The sequence below is a fragment of the Malurus melanocephalus genome, unplaced genomic scaffold (assembly GCF_030028575.1).
Source record: "Malurus melanocephalus ecotype Western Australia unplaced genomic scaffold, MMel_1.1 scaffold_341, whole genome shotgun sequence".
Taxonomy (NCBI): Eukaryota; Metazoa; Chordata; class Aves; order Passeriformes; family Maluridae; genus Malurus; species Malurus melanocephalus.
The window spans coordinates 128,984-148,035 of record NW_026623573.1 but is presented as its reverse complement, the minus strand read 5'-3'; the positions used below and the strand labels follow the sequence as shown (position 1 = coordinate 148,035).

The 19,052-nt window shown below is 46.5% G+C and overlaps 1 protein-coding gene across 1 annotated transcript in view; it reads left to right on the top strand.

The window, feature by feature from the left end:
• Positions 1–15,692, top strand: part of APCDD1L (APC down-regulated 1 like) — a 16,836-nt gene extending 1,144 nt beyond the window's left edge. The window contains exons 2-4 of the mRNA XM_057378143.1: positions 9,501–9,612; positions 10,609–11,167; positions 13,560–15,692. Coding sequence (XP_057234126.1) covers positions 9,501–9,612; positions 10,609–11,167; positions 13,560–14,324 — 1,436 coding nt within the window. The 3' untranslated portion in view covers positions 14,325–15,692. The remainder of the gene's footprint in view (positions 1–9,500; positions 9,613–10,608; positions 11,168–13,559) is intronic.
• Positions 15,693–19,052: the final 3,360 nt, after the last annotated feature.

Sequence of the window (19,052 nt, the reverse complement as noted above, 5' to 3'; positions counted from 1 at the left end):
TTCCGGGAGCTCCGCAGCAGCACCGCCTTTCGCCGGGGCAGGGACGGGCGGGGAGTCTCCCGGAGGGATCCCGGAGYCCCGGGATGCTGTCCCCGAGCTGTGGGGCCGGGAGCGGGGACGGGACCCCTGAAGCCTTTCCCGTGTCCCGCTCCGAGTGAGCGCCGTGCGGGGRTGCCAGAAGGGCTGGCGGTGCGGTGCTGAGCTGCCCAGGGAGGTGCTGGGCTGGGGCTCAGYTTTTGTCTCCCACCCCAGGCTCCCGGAGTSCYGRGGGTCGYTGCCCCCTCYCCAGAAACCCTGGGCATCCCCCGTRYCACCGCTGCTCGCTCCTGTCCTGACTGTGGTGCACGGTGAGCATTGAGCAGAGTTTAGCTGCAGAAAGGGCTTAGAAGTGATTCTTACTGGAGTCAGGAGTTATCTCTGGGAGAATCCAGCACCTGTCCTGGCAAGGGACAACCTCACAAGAAGCCTCCTGCTGCGGGGATGTGACACTGAGCCCCAGCTGTGCAGACAGACCCTCGGAGCAGTGCAAGCTGCATCTTTGCGGCTCCCTTTCAGAAAGACATCTTTCAACCCCACAGTTCTTGGAGCAGTTTCAGAAGAAAAGGTTCTGGCTTAAGAGACCATATGGGAGAACAAAGGCAACTGTGCTGTGAAAAAAMCACAAAATTATTTCTGTTTATGACAAGGAGCAGAGTCTGAGGGAGACTCCTGCATCCTCAGATAGTATTTTCCTAGGAAATGCAAAGGAGACCTTTGGCTGAGGCTTGGCACTCCTGAACAGAAGGGACAGGTGAAAGCAAGGGTGGGAGGATGTCCCTGAGGGCCCAGTGCAGTTTGGGCACTGAATATTCAGGTACCAGGTTCCTGCTGCTCTTTCTACCCCTTAGTTCACTCATCTAAGGTTTTGGGCAGCAAAGTACCACACTGACTCGCCTCTCCAGCTCGGGACTTAGTGATCAAGGCAAAAGAATTGTATAGTGACAGCTATTGGATGTTACTTGCATTAACTGCAAAGGACCAGACTACAGAAAAACTCTCTGAGCAGGGCACTTCTATAATTACTTTTCTGTTCTCCTTATGTTAGATCTTTGATGTGTGTTGATCAGCAAAATATTAGGAGGTTGAGAAATATGAATTCTCTATGTATTTTATTAGCTCAGATTGCTCAGGGATCTGTTACGCTTCATTATGTAAGTTTACTCACTGAAGTCAAATTAGAATAATTCTTCTTAAATCCTCATACAGTTTATCTTAGTCCAGTCTAACTTAAACCCTCTACTTCTTGTATCTGATGTCAGTGAGAGGATTTCCATTGATTTCAGTAGGAACAGAAAATGAACCTTAAAACTACTGTTTAAATACCTAAGTCAGACCCAGAATCATTAAAATCAAAGTAAGCTTTGCCAGTGACTTCACTGTGTGCAAGACTGGCATTCTGCATTTTACATAAGGCTGAACACCAGCATGAGCATGACACCAGTGCATAATTAGCTGAAAAACCACTTTAGTTAGGTAACTGGAKCTGACTTTTGAGTCTCCTCTAGAAAAGAATCACTCATTCCTGGAAAGGTCCCCAGAGACTTGCTGAGTTTTACCTAAGCTTTTATTAAAGTCTTTACATTCCAATAACACTGCACTGATATTTTTCATTTGTAGCTTCTCCTACATGCTTTTAGCATAAATGATCTATTCTTGCTTTCAGTGTCTATTTTAAAGTTTGAAAATGACAGTGATAATATCCCCAGTTGCATTCTGTTATGAGATTAGCAAGACAATCCCACAAGTTATAGGACAATATTCAGCATAGACATGTCACTATTTACACGTGTATATATCTGTACTTGCTATTAAACCAACAGCATTGTCTTTGGTTCAAATATTTATTTGGATAATGTCTACTTAGCTATTTTTTTTTACAAAGCGAGTGGGTTTTATTCTTCATTTCTAAAGCTGGCCAAAAAAAATCAACAACTAATGTGCTATGCTGGATCGTGTGATATGACTCTATTTGTTCTTTCAATAATTATAGGTTAGCCACGTTTCAAAGTATATGGATATAGATAAAAACAGGGCTGAGATGTAAAAAAAGCACAAGTGAAAAAAAAATCGTGTGGTTTCTATATTTTCCCCACAAGCACAAATTGTTGAGTAAGGAGATTTTCAAAAGCCAGAAATTGCTGTGAAGAAAACCAAAGCTGGAATCCAGTGCTAGGGGAGGCTGCATCTGGCAGAACAAAGTTTGGAAAGAGATTTTGCTTTCAGTGGGATCCTGTRTTTCCCCACAGCATATGTCATCTATAAAGACAACGCTTTCATGGGTGAGATAAAATCACTGCTATAATCAACCTCAAAATTAGGAAGCACCTATACAATGCTCTTACACAAGTGCTTTGGTTTTCTTACTCATTTGTTGAGGAAGATAAAGGTATGAAAGAAGAGAAGYTTCCTGATTTTAAGATGGTGTATCTCAGACATAATAATCCCAAGAAACTGACAGTGAGAACGTGAGAATTTCAATGTGTAACYCTTCTTCTGAAGGCTGAGTGCTGCCAGAAACTGAAAATATGATTCATAGAACAGCTCCTTTTCTTCCCATTTTAAATTGTGTAAGATCTGAGGGGTTAGTAAGCTGCAATCTGTGGGGTTTTCTTCTTTAAGGAGTTAAAAGGTGTCGTAGTTTAAAATGCAAAATTAGAAAAGTTCTGTTTCTGTGTCTTAGAAAAGAAACTCTGATGACTGTTTGCCAGAGCTTCAGAGTGTTAAGTGATAAGAGGGTTGAAATCCATCATTATTTTTGAGTTTTAGCTGGGTGATGGTGTGATAATTGTGTCTTTCACACTGGTGTTTTCTCATTTTCAGTGAATAGCTTATTAAATCATCACGGTTTGAATTCAGCTGAAACGGAATGCTCGGAGAAGCTCAGCTCCTGTGGCACTGTTAGACATTTGGGTTGGTGCAACAACAGCTCTCTACTTAGAGCTGGGGTGAGGGGACATAAATCAACAGGAGAARTCTCACCACAGAGTGCTTGAAGAGATTTGCTTGAGTTTAGATTTTAAAATAATGCTTTAAACTTGAGTGTATATTGAGCACTGGAAAAGTCCCCCATGGTTTYTCCTGGGTTAATAAGAAACACTGACAAATGTGTGACATTTTGGCCTTGTCTAACTCCAAGACTGTGGTCTTTGGAAGCCGCTTTCTCCAGGCACTCTGGGATCAATGTACACACCAAGCTCCCCACTGAGACAATTGGATTCACCTTGTTCACACTTTCACTAAATCCACAAGTGCTGGACATGGCAGGTTATGGCTTGGCTCTCCCCTGTTGATACAAAAACACAATGACATGTTATTTTTAATGCTTCTCAGAGGAAAAAAAAAATCACTTTTCCCAGTTAGGCTGCCTGGGAAAGAYAGATGAAAATATAAATGACAGCAAGGTTTGGCTGCAGAAAAGCTCRCAGAGTTTGTTAGTTTTGAGTAGCACAAGTCCCGTTATTAGATTATGCAGCTCATAGGTTGAATGTCGGCTTTGATTTTAGCATCTGTCGGCAGAGCTTAGGAGAACTGGAACACATCAAAACTTGGCTAATGTGGACAAGCAAAACAGTAGACTGAAATTTYAGGCTATCTAGAAACCACACCCAGACCCCAAAACACATGTTAGAAGTAACTTTAATTCTGTGCTTCAGTTGAACAAGTAACCTTTTTCTGTGGTCACTGTGACTCTAAGTTAAACATGTGTGTATTGCTGGTGTGGGCTCTGGATCAGTTTCCCACCTTTCTGCAGAGCTTTTTCCTGAGGATGCCTGCTGCTGTGACTGCTTCTGAATGCCCTTCTCATCCTTGGCTTTGCAGGAGCCAAGTAGCCTCAGAATATTAGATCCTATTAGATCCTATTTTTATTACTATAAACAGTATCCTTGCAGCAGCGCCAAGAGTCCTGTTGTGTTAGGTGCTAAATAAGGAGAGAACAAAAGGATTGTTCTTGCATTAGTGGGTTTATAACCCAATTTCCTGGACTTAGATTTTCAACAGTGAGTACTTGACATGGCAGGGACCTGCTGGGATTCCCAGCTGTGTCCAGCAGTTTAGTACCTATTGAGGTTGCTTAGGTCTCTACATCCCTAAATGCCATTGTGCATCCAGCCCTTGTTTCTAGTCCCACGGAGTCCGGGCTGGGATTCTGAAGAGCAGGGCAGTGAACAATGTGCTTACACAGGAGAGCAGCTGTCTCCCGTGGGAGCAGGGAGCTGGGACRGCTCCATGGCTGTGGGAGACTGAAAGGCCGCTCAGATTATCCCACCAACTCCCTGCCAAGAGCGGGTTGTTCVCTGCTGAACTAATGCTTTGCTCAATCCCTCAAAATCCTGCCAAGCTAGTGGACTTGCATTGCCTACTACATTGTGCCTCRAGAAGTTCACCCTGCCATACAAGCCACATGTTTTTCCTCTCTTCATTCACTCCCAACAGAATCCCTTTATTCACTGCGAGGAATTCCTTCCCTTCCTTGGTGTTTGTGCTTTGTGAATATTTATAGGCTGTTATCATATCCATCTTGCTCAGCCAGGCTATATGGACTCTGCTCTTTTACTCTTGCTTCGTAACTCAATCCTTCCCACCCCCTCATCATTTTTTGTTGTTCTACTCCCAACTCCCGCCAGTTCCAGTTGCTCGTTTTGCTTTGGGTAAATGCTGTATTTATGTTAATATTATGTGGTGGGTGGTCCTCTCTGCACTCTTGGTCCATGTGAGTGATTTAGACGTTTGAAATGAGGTTGACATTTTATAGCCAAGCCATGGCTGATTACTGGTTCCACTCTTCAAAGCACTCCAGGAAAAAATATGCTTAGCCATCACTATTAAAAATGGCCACGATAGCCACTAATAAAGTGTCTGTGCAGGGGTTCAGGGGCATTGCCAAAACCTGCATGGGTGCTCTGTCCACTCAAAACGATGGTGTGGCATTAATTTCACATCCAYGTACTGCTTTTTCTGTTGGGTTTCCAACTCATCAGAATTAAGGAAGATAGGTATAATATTTGCCATTTGGTAAGAATGKGAATTCCAGTTAGAATTTAACTGAGTCATGATAGCACCCCTGGGGTATTGTTCAGCTTTGGACTGAGTGGTTTTGCTTTTCATTTTTTGTTCTCCCCAGCCTCTTGCTGTTTAGGTGCCCAGGGGGTTGGAGATTACCTTGCTATGGTCTCACCTATCTCACCAAACTGAAATTCAAACTTTCAATAGTTGTCAAGCAAAAAAACCTCTAACATCGCATTTCTTTCCTTTGTTTTCTTTTGGGTTTTGGTTATATATTTACCTGTGCCAAACTTACATGGCAATACTGATCAGAGTTTAACACAAGTCACTATATGTTAGCCCTGCGAGTTCTCAAATATTGGCTCACTGCAGGACCCTGTTCTCAGCCCTCTTGAATCCCATTTACAGTGTTAGGCTTGGTTTTATTCGAGGCAAACAGCCAGAGAAGCAGTTTTAAGAAGCCATTTCATTTAAATGTAGTTCATGCTGAAGAAGATCTTTGAGGTACTTCTCCTTCCTCCCCTTCCCTACCACAAATCCCATTTGTCTTGTCATCTGTCTCTGGACATGACACTTAACAAGAAAAATACATGATTGCATGATTCCAAGAGCAAAATATTTTCTTCTCTAGTGCGTTAAAAACTGTCAGGCAACTCACCACAAGTCCTTYACTATTTTAGTAGTGGATATGAGACAAATCAGGCAGTGATCACRGCCTTAGAACAAAGCCAGGCTAAAACCATAGAATATGATGTCTGAACTTGTTTGCCATTGTGCTAAAAGTATGTGGTGAAAGTATGTTTTGAAAACTTCTCTAAAATCCTGAGCTACTTGGGAATTTTGAGCTGACTGAGTTTCCTCTTAGGATCTGCAGGATTTCATGTCTGATTATGCTCAGCTTTGCACAGGAAACTCAAGGTGATGCTCTGCAATGACAGTTAATGGGTAATACTGTTACTGTGCCAGCCCTGAAGGCGTAACTGAGAAACATTTAGTGAATTCAAAGCATTTTACAAATAGCATGAACTGAGCACCAGGCTGGTGAAGCAGCTAAATGTGAATATACCCATTTTACAGACAAATRAGAGAAGGGGTGAATAATAGAAATACTTTTCCAGAAGCCAAACAGTGCTCCAGTGAAAGCACTGGCATCCTCCCTCAACCACTTGACCACATTCTGGCTTCAGTTCAGGGAGGCATTACTAATCAGGAAAAATGCTCATGCACTGGCTTAATTTCAAGCACATGCTTAAGTTTCACTGAAACCAATTAGACTTAAGCATGTGCTTAAGTCCTGTTCTGAGCTGTGTTCAGTTTGCAGATAGACAAAATGCAAGGTTCTGCTGTGATACAGTTTTTCATCCCCAGTGGGTTATATTTAAATTTTGTAACTTTATAATATTCTAATATAAAATTTATTTCTTCCCACAGAGCTGTTCTCTTGGGAATGCCTTTTTCTGAGTGAATTAAAAGCACGACTAACTTAATCTCCACACAAATGCAAGAAAAATTGATTTGCTAAATACAAACGTTTTGTTTGCTTTTGAAAGAATGCTTATTCCTTTAGTGKCTAACCCAAATTCATTCTGTGTGCTCTCAGGAGAGAAAAATGCTAAAGAAACACTGTTTTGCTCTGTTAATGAAGTCTGTGTGGAAAAGTATAATTCACTTATGCAAAATATATTGATATATTTCTTATCGTCCATTTTTTCCAGTCTGAACATTCCTCAGAAAATATCAAAGGTTTTATGTCATCTCTAAATGAAGAAATGTGTAATGCTCCATGACTTCAGGCCCTGATCTTATCCCTGTGAATGGGTGACTAACTGAAACATTAGAATTATAAATGGAATGATAAATTCAGGCCATAGGAGGCAATAACATGTAACAGATTAAACAATCTGGCTCTGGAGAAGAGCAGTAAGTAATTTGGTGCAAACCGTAATACGTGCATTTTCTCCTCCATTTATGAAGAAACAGATGTGTGACTCAACTTTGCTTTTTTCCRAAGTCAATCTGCTTGGGGGAGCACAAACAAGATTTGTTTCCAAGGAGGAATATGACAGTATTTCTCTCTTGGTTGATGGTTTTTTCCTTTAGAAGTGAGAAGTGGCTCTGCATGTGGAGCACACAGCACTCGTGTAGCACAAAGCTCTCATTTCCAGGCTTGGCCGTTGCCTCGGAATCTTTCACCTTAATTTTACCAACAATTTACTATGTGGAGAATTTGAGAATTTCCAGTTCTGCCTTTCTTATCATTTGATGCTGTGGGTCTGATTTTCCTGAAAGTTATTTATACAGATTCGGGTTGGAATAGTTGCTCAGCATTTGCTGCTGGTGCTTTTTACTCGAGGCCTGATCCAGTTTGTGCTGATTGCAGTGACGAGCAGTTCCCGTCTCTGCCACCCCTGACTGCCTGAGTGCTTGAGCAGACCCCTTGCTCTGAGACTTTGGGCCGGTTTTTAGGATGCAGCACGCACCAGAAAGCTGGAAAAAGCCCCTGTTTTGTCTAAGTGCTGTGCTGAGGAGCTCTCTGGAAACGCCTGTGGTTAATTGATACGGATGGACAGCAGAGTGAGCGAGGGGAAGAGATCACAGTTAGGCATTTTTTTTAGATTTTCCTATGAATGAGGATTTTTGTCTTGAAGATGACTTGTGAATAATTCCTTCCTCCTGCCCAAGAACTCTAYAGAGCATCAATTTGTGTCTCTCTTAAGACAGAGGAGCTGCTCTGATGTGCTTTACCAGGGGCTGAGTAACAGAATGACACATGAGTGACAGCTGCTTTATGCTGCTCTTGGAATAGAGAAGTGCTCTAACTACAGATTTTAGGTCTGGGACTGAACTTTTCCAGCTTGAAAGGATGTTTGGATCTGGTGGGACTGGCGTATTTGAGAGAAAAAAGCAGCCACAAAATTTGGACACAAGCCAATAGTTTTTTGGTTTGAGGATGCATCCAGCTTGGAGTCTTGTGCACAATTAAGTAAGACAAAATCCCTAGGAATTCCCATCATGTCAAATATTTACATTCCAAAGTTTTTTTTCTTTTTCTTTTTTTTCCTTCCCCATGGAGTTTGACCCCTATTATAAAAATTCCCGTTTCTATTGAATGTGTCAAAATGCAGTGATTGTGTTGCCAAAGTGTCTTTGCTCCCAAACAATGTAGACTTTTATTGTTTTTGCCAAGAGTAGCACTAAGGGTTCAGTGAGATATTGACACTTCTGCTGCAATAAACACACGCAGAGCGGAGTTTGTGAGTTAGGACTGGGGTTATATTGTGTATATTTTATAGCTGTATTCTACAGACTGCACTGATACCTCTGGAGTCTTTCTGTGGTTATGGGCAAGAGCAAATCTGACCTTTATGCCCATTATTACCTCTAACGAAAATACAGTTATTTTTCAGTTTATTGTATTCTGTAGGATAATAATTTTGTGATTGTTTGAAGTGTGGTTCAGTTTGGACTGCCTTTGTTCTGATGACTCTCCAGTATTTAGGCCTCTTAAGGCAGTCAAATGAATTTTGGCRTGTTCTGCATGTGAGTTTAAAAAAGGCCCTGGGAGCAGGGAGCACGCAGGACCACAGAGCAAAGTCACGGCAGAGCTGGGATGAGGATGCAGGTCCCCAGCTCCTAATGGCTCTGCTAAATAGGCACATRGATGTTGGATCTTGGGCTCCAGATGATAGTCAGGCTGGAAAGCAGCCTGTGTCCTAACATTGGTATGGAGTGAATGAAAGTTGGCTTCAAAATGCCCAGCACACTCCTGGGTGAAATGCAAAGTGCAGCCAGAGCAAGCAAACCCCATCTGGGCTCATAAAGYCCCGACTGGGCTGAGCCCCACGGGACCAGGGACAGTTGTACCACAGAGAATCTGTGGGGTTTCAGGAGCTTCACTGACAGCCCATTCCATGGTGCCATGAAGAGGGAAATCCCGGTTTCTTAGAGCAGAAGCCCGCAGTGAGTGCCACAGAGATTTGCTTGAGTAAAGAGTGAATAATGTATAGGAATATATATACATATGTGTGTGTGCATGCAAAGGTCTTCAGGATTTAGCTGAGTGTTCACACATTCCCTAAGCCAATAACATCCGTTGTTATGGGAAATGAGGTAAGTGACAGAATTACTGTCCTTATGGCRGGCGACAGGCGAGGCCAGCGTTCCCATGCTGTAATGCCCTGTTCCAGTCACTGCCTCAACAATAGCCTGAGGGGGGGGAGAACACGAACAAAGCGTGCTCGCTTTCATTTGAAGATTTCATCTAAAAACCAGTTGGATTCAGATGAAACTCAAGTCGGAAAACTTGAGTGAAATAACAAAACCGGTGTCCTTAGCTAAGGGTTTGCTGCAGAGCAAGCCCGCCTGGGCTCCGTTCACTGTGGGGCGGTCGGGAGGGTCGGCGGTCGGGGCTCCCTCTCCGGGCTGCCCCGCGTTGCTGACCCCGCTCTGTCCCGCAGCCTGCGCGGCCGCGGAGCCGCTCTGCCGCCAGCAGCTCCGCCACCTGCAGGACAGCGCCGGGATCGCCGCGCGGCTGCCGCCCCGCCTGGACGGGCGATGGGTCTCCACCGGGTAAGGCACCCCCAGAGCCCGGCATCGCCCCAAATCCCGGAGGGCACATCCATCCTTGGGAAAACGCCCCAAACCCCGGGAGGGCACATCCATCCTTGGCCCCAGATCCTGGGAACGCACATCCATCCTTGGAAACGCGCCCCAAACTCGGGAGGGCACATCCATCCTTGGCAATGCACCCCAAATCCCGACAGGGCACATCCATCCTTGGGAAAACGCCCCAAACCCCGTGAGGGCACATCCATCCTTGGGAAAACGCCCCAAACCCCGTGAGGGCACATCCATCCTTGGCCCCAGACCCCGGCAGGGGATATCCATCCTTGGAAACGCGCCCCAAACTCGGGAGGGCACATCCATCCTTGACAACGCGCCCCAGATCCTGGGAGGGAACATCCATCCTTGGGAAAGCGCCCCAAATCCCGGCAGGGCACATCCATCCTTGGGAAAGCGCCCCAAACCCCAGCAGGGCACATCCATCCTTGACAACGCGCACCAAACCCGGGGAGGGCACATCCATCCTTGGCCTCAGATCCCGGGAGGGCACATCCATCCTTGGCCCAGACCCTCGGGAACGCGCCCCTAACACCTCAGGCAAGGCACCCCGTTCTCCTGCGAAGGCACCCCCATCCCCTGACCCCGGGAGCAGCTCCTGCCCCAGCCCCTCAGCACGACTCCGGCCCGATCTCGGTGTTACCAGGACACAGAAAACGGCCGAGGAACAAAGGCGTTCCCTTCTCCCCCTCCCAGACCCCATTCCCGGGTGTCCCTAGAGCCTCCTGCCTCTGCCCCATCAGGATGCAGCTGGAACGGGCAGAGCAGCCCTGAATCCCGCTGTTCCCATTCCCTTTGGACGTGCATGAAGTGTAAGGTCATCTGTCCATCACTCGTATTTTGGTATCAGATGTCCAGACTATAGAATCACCCAGGGGTGGTCACCATGTGTGGGGAGGGATTTCTCCCCGTTCTGCGGGCCGCTCAGCATTGCCTTCCCTGCAGGTGTGAGGTGCGGCCGGGACCCGAGTTCCTGACCCGATCCTACCTCTTCTACGCCAACCGGCTCTTCAARGCCTTCCAGTTCTACTACTGGGACCCGTCGTGCCGCGACCCCTCCTACTCGCTGGTCATCAAGGGCAAGCTGCGGCTGCGCCAGGCCTCCTGGATCACCCGCGGGGCCACCGAGGCCGACTACCACCTGCACAAAGTGGGCATCGTGTTCCACAGCCCCAAGGCCATGCGGGAGGTGGCCTCCTGGATCAACCAGACATCTGGCGAGGGCTGCAGCGGGTTCCTGCCCCCGGGGCGCACCTGGGCACCTGGAGCCCTGTACGAGGTGCTGAGCGCCAAAACGGAGCGCGACTGCACGGCCGCGCTGGGCTTYGCCATGCACGAGCTGAGCCTGGTGCGTGTGGAGAGGCACTACCAGCCCCTGCTGCAGCCACAGCAGAGCGGGAGCCAGCTGGTGGAGGAGCTCTACCTGGGGGACATCCACACCGACTGGGGGGAGAGGCTGCACTAYCGCCCCACCGGCTACCAGCGCCCCATGCAGAGCGCCCTGGTAAGGATGAGGCCCTTGCAGGGTTCCCTGGTTGCTTCACGGCTTGGCCAGCAATTTYCTGACTGGTCAAGTAGCACCTTGCAGCCCCCTCTGTCCTCAGGACATGCGGGTGAGGTGGTGCAAGGCTGGGGTGGGAGCCTGAGYGCCAARACRGAGCGCGACTGCACGGCCRCGCTGGGCTTTGCCATGCACGAGCTGAGCCTGGTGCGCGTGGAGAGGCACTACCAGCCCTGTGGCATGTGGAGCTCACCCTCTGTCTTCCTGAGACAGAGGGACTGGGGTGGGTGAAAATTCAGCAAAACCAACATGGAAAATACATCTGCATTTACAGGAGCCTGGAGTTAATGGCTTTGGTTTGGTTGTGTTTTCCCAGGAAATGCAGTTTCCTTGTTTTCCACACCACAGTCAGTGAAGGCTTCAGGCTGCACACTGTTAGAGCCTGTGTGCTCTGTCCTTCATCTGCTCTGTCCTTCGTCTGCCTGCCCTSTCCCTGCTCCTTGGGGTGTGCTCCAGGCTGAGGGCAACAAAGGATCTGCCATTAACTCACCAGTGCTTGGTGTAATGCCAGTGGCACAGGAACTTGCCCCCAATACCATAATGTTTTTACACAGAAATCAAACTTCCATTTTGACATACATAAAACTCAGCACAGTCTTAGTTGTCTTTTACTGTATTTTATTTTATGTTTTATAGCAGGTTAGTTTATTCCCAGGAAAGCACCTTTCCATTCAAATCAAAGCTGATCAAATCAGAAATGATGGAGCAGTGAGATGGGGTGAATAAACCTCTCTGAACTTTGCCAGATAGAAAGGAAATAAATGAAAAAAAAATATTTTGGGACAACATTTCCCCACACCTCAAACTACACCAATTGAACTCTGAAAAATACAGAGTAACACCCCTCTCCCTCTCAAAAGRAACATTCTCAAACTGGTTAAACTTSTGTTATCTTGGGCCAAAACCATATATATGAGCAAAACCAGATGGTAAACATAAACACTTTTAAAAGTTAATTTAAAACCAAACSTAAAGATACTGAAATTCACTCTCTGAATGCAGCCCTGTAATTAATCAGCCAACAGCTCTCCAATGGACCCGCACATGATGTCAYCACTTGGCGATAATTAGAAGCTGCCATACTTTAGAACTAACTTCACACGACTGGTTTAAGCAAGTAAGAGTTTTGGCTCCATGTCCACAGTGATAATTTTATTGGGCACAGGATTTTTCTTTTTTTTTTCTTTTAAAATATAAATTTTATTTTCTGTGAACTGACATCCATTTGCCTGTGCTGGTGAGTTACATAGCYATGCCAGGAATTATTTTTTAACTCTCTTTATGAAAATATCACTCTTTTTCCCTTAAATATTATATCTGTTTTAAAGAAACCCATTCTCCCCAAATTACCTTTCATTATCAAAGAATTTCCTGCCTAAGGAGAGCATATATATTTGCCAACTTCTGGGATTATTTAGCCATAATGTACTGTGTACTGTCAGCACTCATTACCGTGACAGTAGCAGTAAAGCAAGCTGAAAATGGCTAAATTACAGTAGACTCCAATCAACTCGCATGTAAATTACCCACCCTACAGTTAACTACTGAGTTATTTAACCTTCTTGCCTGTGACAGTTCAGTAAAGATTAGCTCGTGTTCTAGAAAATTATATAATGTTCCAACCCTGCTTATTTAAAAATAAATCAGTTGTGATATATGAAGTATAAGAAAAATTTCCAAGCTACACRAAACCGCTGCTGGCACGGGATCAGGGGCAGGGCTGGTTTGACTCAGAGCTCTGCCCAGGGCGGGAAGGGAAGGTCAGGGCTCCCTTTTCCTTGTCCCGTTCTGGCTGCTGGGAAAGCCGCACGTTTGCTGCCTCCCGTCCCGGCTCCTCGCTGCATCCCTGGATGTGGGAACACGGGCGGGAATGGGCGAGGGGAAGCAGAACACCTTGGGCTCCCCACGGCCGGGTGTCACAGCCTCCTTCACCCCCCGAACACCGCGGAGCTCTGTTCTGACATCTCCAGCACCCTGATCCTCACCCAGCTCGCCGTGGAAAGCTGCTGGAAGCCCGAGGGAGCGCTCCCTGCCCCGGCTGCGGCTCTGCCCGTGCCCTGCTCTCCTCCCTGCCTGTCCTCAGCAGCCCCAGCTCGGGGCGAACGCAGGGCACAGCCCGGTGTCCTTCAGCTACCAGAATAGCAAAGAGCAGGGCAGAGCTTGATCTCCCTTAATCTGCTCGGCTGCCCCGTGCCAAGCTCCCCGCAGCTCCGCACCCCGCTGTGCACGGGCGGAGTCGCAGCTTTGGAAATATTCTGGGAGGGTTTTTTTTTTGGTGTTTTTTTTTATTTTTTGCTTCCTGGTTCGCAGAACTGTTATTTTCTGTCTCCTGCAGCACCATGTGCACCCTTGCCCGGCGTGTGGGATTATCTCCAGGGCGGATGAGCACCACCCGCCGATCCTGCCCGCCAGAGCCGCGCTGCCCATGCAGCTCAGCGGCAGCTGGGTCAGCACCCACTGCGAGGTGCGCCCGGCCGTGCTCTTCCTCACCAGGTACTTCACCTTCCACGGCGGCAACCACACGTGGGAAGGGCATTACTATCACTACTCCGACCCGCTCTGCAGGCAGCCCACGTTCACCATCTACGCCTCCGGGCACTACACCCAGGGCATCCCCTCCTCCAARGTGCGCGGCGGCACCGAGCTGGCGTTCAAAGTCACCCAGGCTCGGGTGACACCCATGGACCAGCTGACGGTGATGATGCTCAACTCCTCGCAGGCTGGAAGCTGCGGGCTGGCAGGCTCCTGGAGCGCCGGCGTGGAGCAGGATATAACACCCACCAACGGATGTTTGGCTCTGGGCATCAAGCTGCCCCACACCGAGTACGAACTGTTCAAAACGGAGCAGGACACGCAGGAGCGCAGCCTCCTCTACATCGGGGAGCGGCCCACGGACGGCTCCAGTCCCGACAGCCCCGACAAGAGACCCACGTCCTACCAGGCCCCTCTGGTCCAGTGTGCTGCAGCCTCAGAGGAATTCTCCAACTACATTAGTCTAAAATACGTGGGAAGAAAGGATGCTAATGGGAACCAAGCACTAAAACCTTTGCCTGTGGCCTTTTTATTGTTTATAGCACTTCTGTTTTTAAGATGGGACTAGTTATCTATTCAGGTACAGTGCAGAATTCAGATAAATCTTGGTGCTAGCGTGATTTTTATATCCTTCAAATGARCACATCTGGAATCAGTTCTACTCAGATTTGGAAACACTTTTTAAAAAAACACCCAATAGTGAACGAAGCCAAGGAGATATGCCTGACTCCACACTGTTTGTCCTGTGGCTTTATTGCCTAATCTCCCCTCTTTGCGTGCAAATTTAATGTAGTGACACGGATGYGCTCCACATTGCAACAGATAATTTAGCAACATGAGGGGGGAAAAAAGTGACATCAATTAAAATTGCTGCTTTGAGCTTTTGACATTGCTAAGATTTAATCAAGAGCTTGATTCAGATGTAATTCAAACATCCAAAGCGTTGGCTGCTGAGTTTCTTTGAGGTTAAGTTCCTTCCCATCGTACTCCTTTTTGCTGTTCATGCAAATTTAATCTGCAGAGTCAGTCAGCAATAAACAGTCAGCAAGTGTTCTTGAGAAGGGCRCGGTTCATGTGCCTCCTGCAGTTTACAGATATTTTCTGCACTTTGCCTGTGTATGTCATGCACAGGRACCCACAAACAATCCTTGCACTTGGAGATGCCCAGGACAGCGCTCACAGAGGGCTCGACTGTTCCACCTGGCCCTGGGCACAGATTACAGAAACTGGAAAACATTTCTGTGCACGACAGCTCCAAGGCTCAGCATTCCCTGACTGCAGCACTGCATCCCTGCTGTGTTCTCTCTGCTCTCCAGGGCTGGCCTGGCTCTGGGACATCAGCAGTGTCCCCGTGTCGGGCACAGGCACCGTGGGAAGGGACAGAACCCTCTCCAGCCTTCTCAGGCCATGCATTTTCCMTGTCTCCTTTTCAGTTACTGGCACAGCAGTTGTTAATCCAGCTCTCCTCTCAAAGTGTCACTTCCAGCCTCATYCCTGTACAGATGTTTTATAAATCTGCCTCTGGTGAACAACGAGCTGAAGAGATGCTCAGATCAGACAGCACAGTCAGGTCAAACTGATTCCTACTGACARGAAGGACAAACTAAGAAATTATATTCACTGTCTGCTGCAGCTAAGCATCATATAACTTCCTCGAGAAGCCCTTTTCCAGCAGCTAAATCCTCTCCAAATAAGCCTATATATCTTACCCACAAAGGGTATTTTGTTAAAGCAGCTATGCAATAGCCACCTTCTTAATGCTGTATTTACGAACTTGCAGCTTGTACTTAGATAAATTATGGGGTTTATAACAYAAAAATACTTTGGGGGGATCTGTACATTAATAATTCAAATGAAATGCTTATTAAATGCATTACACTTGTGACATAAATGTTGTCAGCATGTTCACATGTTCCAGGCATGATCCAACATTAGTCATGCATAATACATAATACACAAACAGTTCTGCTCTGAAGGTGGTTCACAAAAGGGCTGGGCTTGGCTGCCTTGCCTTGGGTTGCTTCCCCAATCCATGGAGATTTCTCCAGGGGTTAGTTCAGCAGGCAAATCTTGTTTCCAAGGGTGGCTGTGCTTTGTTCTCACTGCTGCACCAAGATCCATGGGCAAACATTCGAGGAACTGGATGTGATCTCAGAGAAGGTGGTGCCTCCTTTGGGATCTTCCCATTAGGACACTGTGAACCGGGCAGGAATGGGGAACAGCCTTGTGCTGCTTTTGGAATGTGGGTGGAGGAGGGGGAAGGCAATTCCTGCCCTACATTTACCCCCACCAACGAGACTTGTGTGCAGATATTTTTTTTTCATTTACATGGCATGGAAAAGGATTAAACTKAACAAGTATTCAGGTCCTCCCCGGTGTAAAAGCTCTTACAAGGCCACAGATCCTTTCCAGGTGGGGATGGGATTAACATGATGTGCAACCCCATCAAACACTTACACAACGTTAGCAACGAGCCCTTGGGAAAGCTCTGCCCTGCGGCAGCACTGGAGCCCCACTGCTCTGCTGGCTCAACTTCCCTGAGAAAACCTCATCAGGAGCCTCCTTGTCCTCTTTCCCCCCTCTAAGAATGCCTCTGAGAGGAAAAAAAAGCCATGAAAGAGCTATTTGCATAAATATCATAACTTTTATTGTTCTGTTCACAGTTTTTGAAGACACATTCCTAAATTACACAGTTATTCTCTCTTAAGAATTTGTGCCTTTTTCCAATTTGAATTTGCCTGGCTTTGAGTGCCAGTTGGTGATTCTTGTGTTGCTTTTTAAGATCAGAGAGCTGCAGTGTGCAGTATTTTCTGCCTGTGAAGGTACTTGTGCACTGTAATCAAGTCTCGATTCTGGTAGAAAAACTCAGCCAACTGAGTTTTCCCTCACCCTCTCTAAGGCATTTTCACACTCCACCAGTAATTTCTGAATCATTTTTTTTTGCATCCATTCCAATTACTCAGCTTCTCTTGTAGAATGTAAATATCCAAATTGCATCCAAAATTCCCAACTCTCCCAGCTGAGACATACAGAAGGATAATCACTTACAGCTAACAGTAATTAAAACAAGAACACATTCGTATTCATTAGGCTTTTACCCTGGGACTGCACTGGGAATGTACAYGGAGCTGTTACTCATTCTGGTTCTGGCTGTGGATATTTTTGTTAYGTTTTATCAGCAGTGATTTTTTTATCTGTTCCCCTCAGTGATGTGGAACCGCTGGATCTGCCAGGTCCCTRCAGAACCTTTCTCTGGGCATCCCCATTTCATTGTGGCTCTCTCTGAACTCCAGCAGGGTGTGATTGTCAGGGAATTGTGTGATTGTGAGGCCCTGAGAGCCCCAGCTCACTCTGACCCCCAASAGAACTGAAACCCAAAAGGCAGAATGAAAAGAGTTGCACAGAGCTCCATCAGGAACATCCTTCTCCTTTTCCATCCCTTTCTGGGTGTCCCATGGGCTGAGCACTGTCCTGAGCACTGCCCATCCCCAGCAGCTGCTCAGGCTCCTCYCTTGCAAACACTGATCAAGGTTTCTGGGCCTACTGGATAAAAAACTTAATTTTTAAMACTGAGCATTGCTAAGGAATGACATCACCTTTCCAGTTCTTACATCATCACCAGGTTTTACCTCCTGCATTTATTCATTAAAAGCACTTAATCCTCTGCAGATTTCCTCTGARCTTCAGCTCATCACCCTCTCCAAGCACTCTAACCCATGTTTTCCTTTTCCTTTGGCTTGTGCTTTCCTTATTTTCCACACTTCCTAGCTCCCATTTTGAATGGATTGCTGTATGCCTCCCTTTTTCTTATTTGTTTTATATTATTTTCCATTTAATTTTYCCCCTCATTTCATCACTGAAGCAGGATGGGCAGTTAGCCAAAGTTGTCTCCCTTCTCAATTGCACAATTATTGTTTTTTTGGCCATTTAATACCTTTCACTTAGAAAACTGTCAATTCTACTTCAGTTTTTCATCCAATTTCCTCCCCACTCGCAGATCTGATATGAAATTTGCTCAGCTCTGCCCTTCTGAAGCACCAATTACATTTATTAGCAGCTCACACGGCTGAATGCTGAGCTCCACTGCAATCAGGATCCCAGCCTCAGTTCTGCCATTCATTTATCTCTACCTGGCATAAACAAGACAAACCCAAATAACTTCATCTTTCATGTCTAACACTGCATTAGAAAAACAGGTCTGGGACAAAGACCAGGAGCTTTAATGCTGACTACAGGGTTCCTTTGTACTGCAACACAAATAAATACCTTTTTACTGCCCCTGTGAAGAAAACCCAAGCCAATGTATGCAGGAGGCTGATGGTAACAGGCACAGTGTTTTAGGAAACTCACTTCTAATACTTTTAAAAAGATAATCTTTTTTTAACCACTCCAAAAAGCAAAAATAAAATAATTTCCAAAGTCTTAAATAATTTTCTGGGGTCCCACACTGAGTCTGAGTTGTCAGTACCTTCTGACAAACTCCTCGGACTTTCCAATTTTCTGCTTCTTTAGCAGGTGCAGAAGTTAAAAGCATGAGCCAAGTCTGCAAACAAGCAGTCCTGGGTCTGACACACAGCTCAATTAACAATAACTTACTTTTCCAATTAATCACCTTCATGCCTCCCTRTTTAAAATACCTCAGAAAGCATTTTTGCATTTATTTTCCAAATAAAATGAAGCAAAAAAAATCGGAAACACTTTTGGATACACTAACAGCGCTGTGCTACTCCTTTGTTTGGGAAACAATCCCCATGGAATATAWAAGTCTGTCCCACACTGTAAATCCACTGCACTGGAACCACAGGGTGAAGCTGGAGACAGAAAGGGGATGGCTGACAAGACTTGTTGCTCCAAACTCCCAAGAGTGAAAAGGAAGAAAAGACAAACCTGCTCGCAGAGAAGCAGAAGGTGAGTGTTTGTGTGGGAGGGGAAAAGGCATCGAGGAGCAGCCAAACATCCCCTGCAAAGGAGAGCCCGGCAGGAGCCCGGGACAGCCATGGGACACGAGTCTGGGATGGGCAGGGAATGGTGATGGGGAGAAAGAGCCCAGATGGAAACAGGCAGAGGGAAGAAAAGCTGTAAAGATGCTCAGTTGAACATGGGGCTCTCTGCCAAGGAAGACTCAGGCTGGACTGAAGCACTGAGGGAGGAACAGTGAGAGATTTGACAGCTCAGGCAGAAGAGCCCAGGAAGGAGATGGGGCAGCACAGAAACACCGCTCTGGGCTCAGCACCGAGGCAGATTCCTGGCTCCAGTCACACTCGTGTGTGGCCTCCCACTGAAATGTGGAAACTGA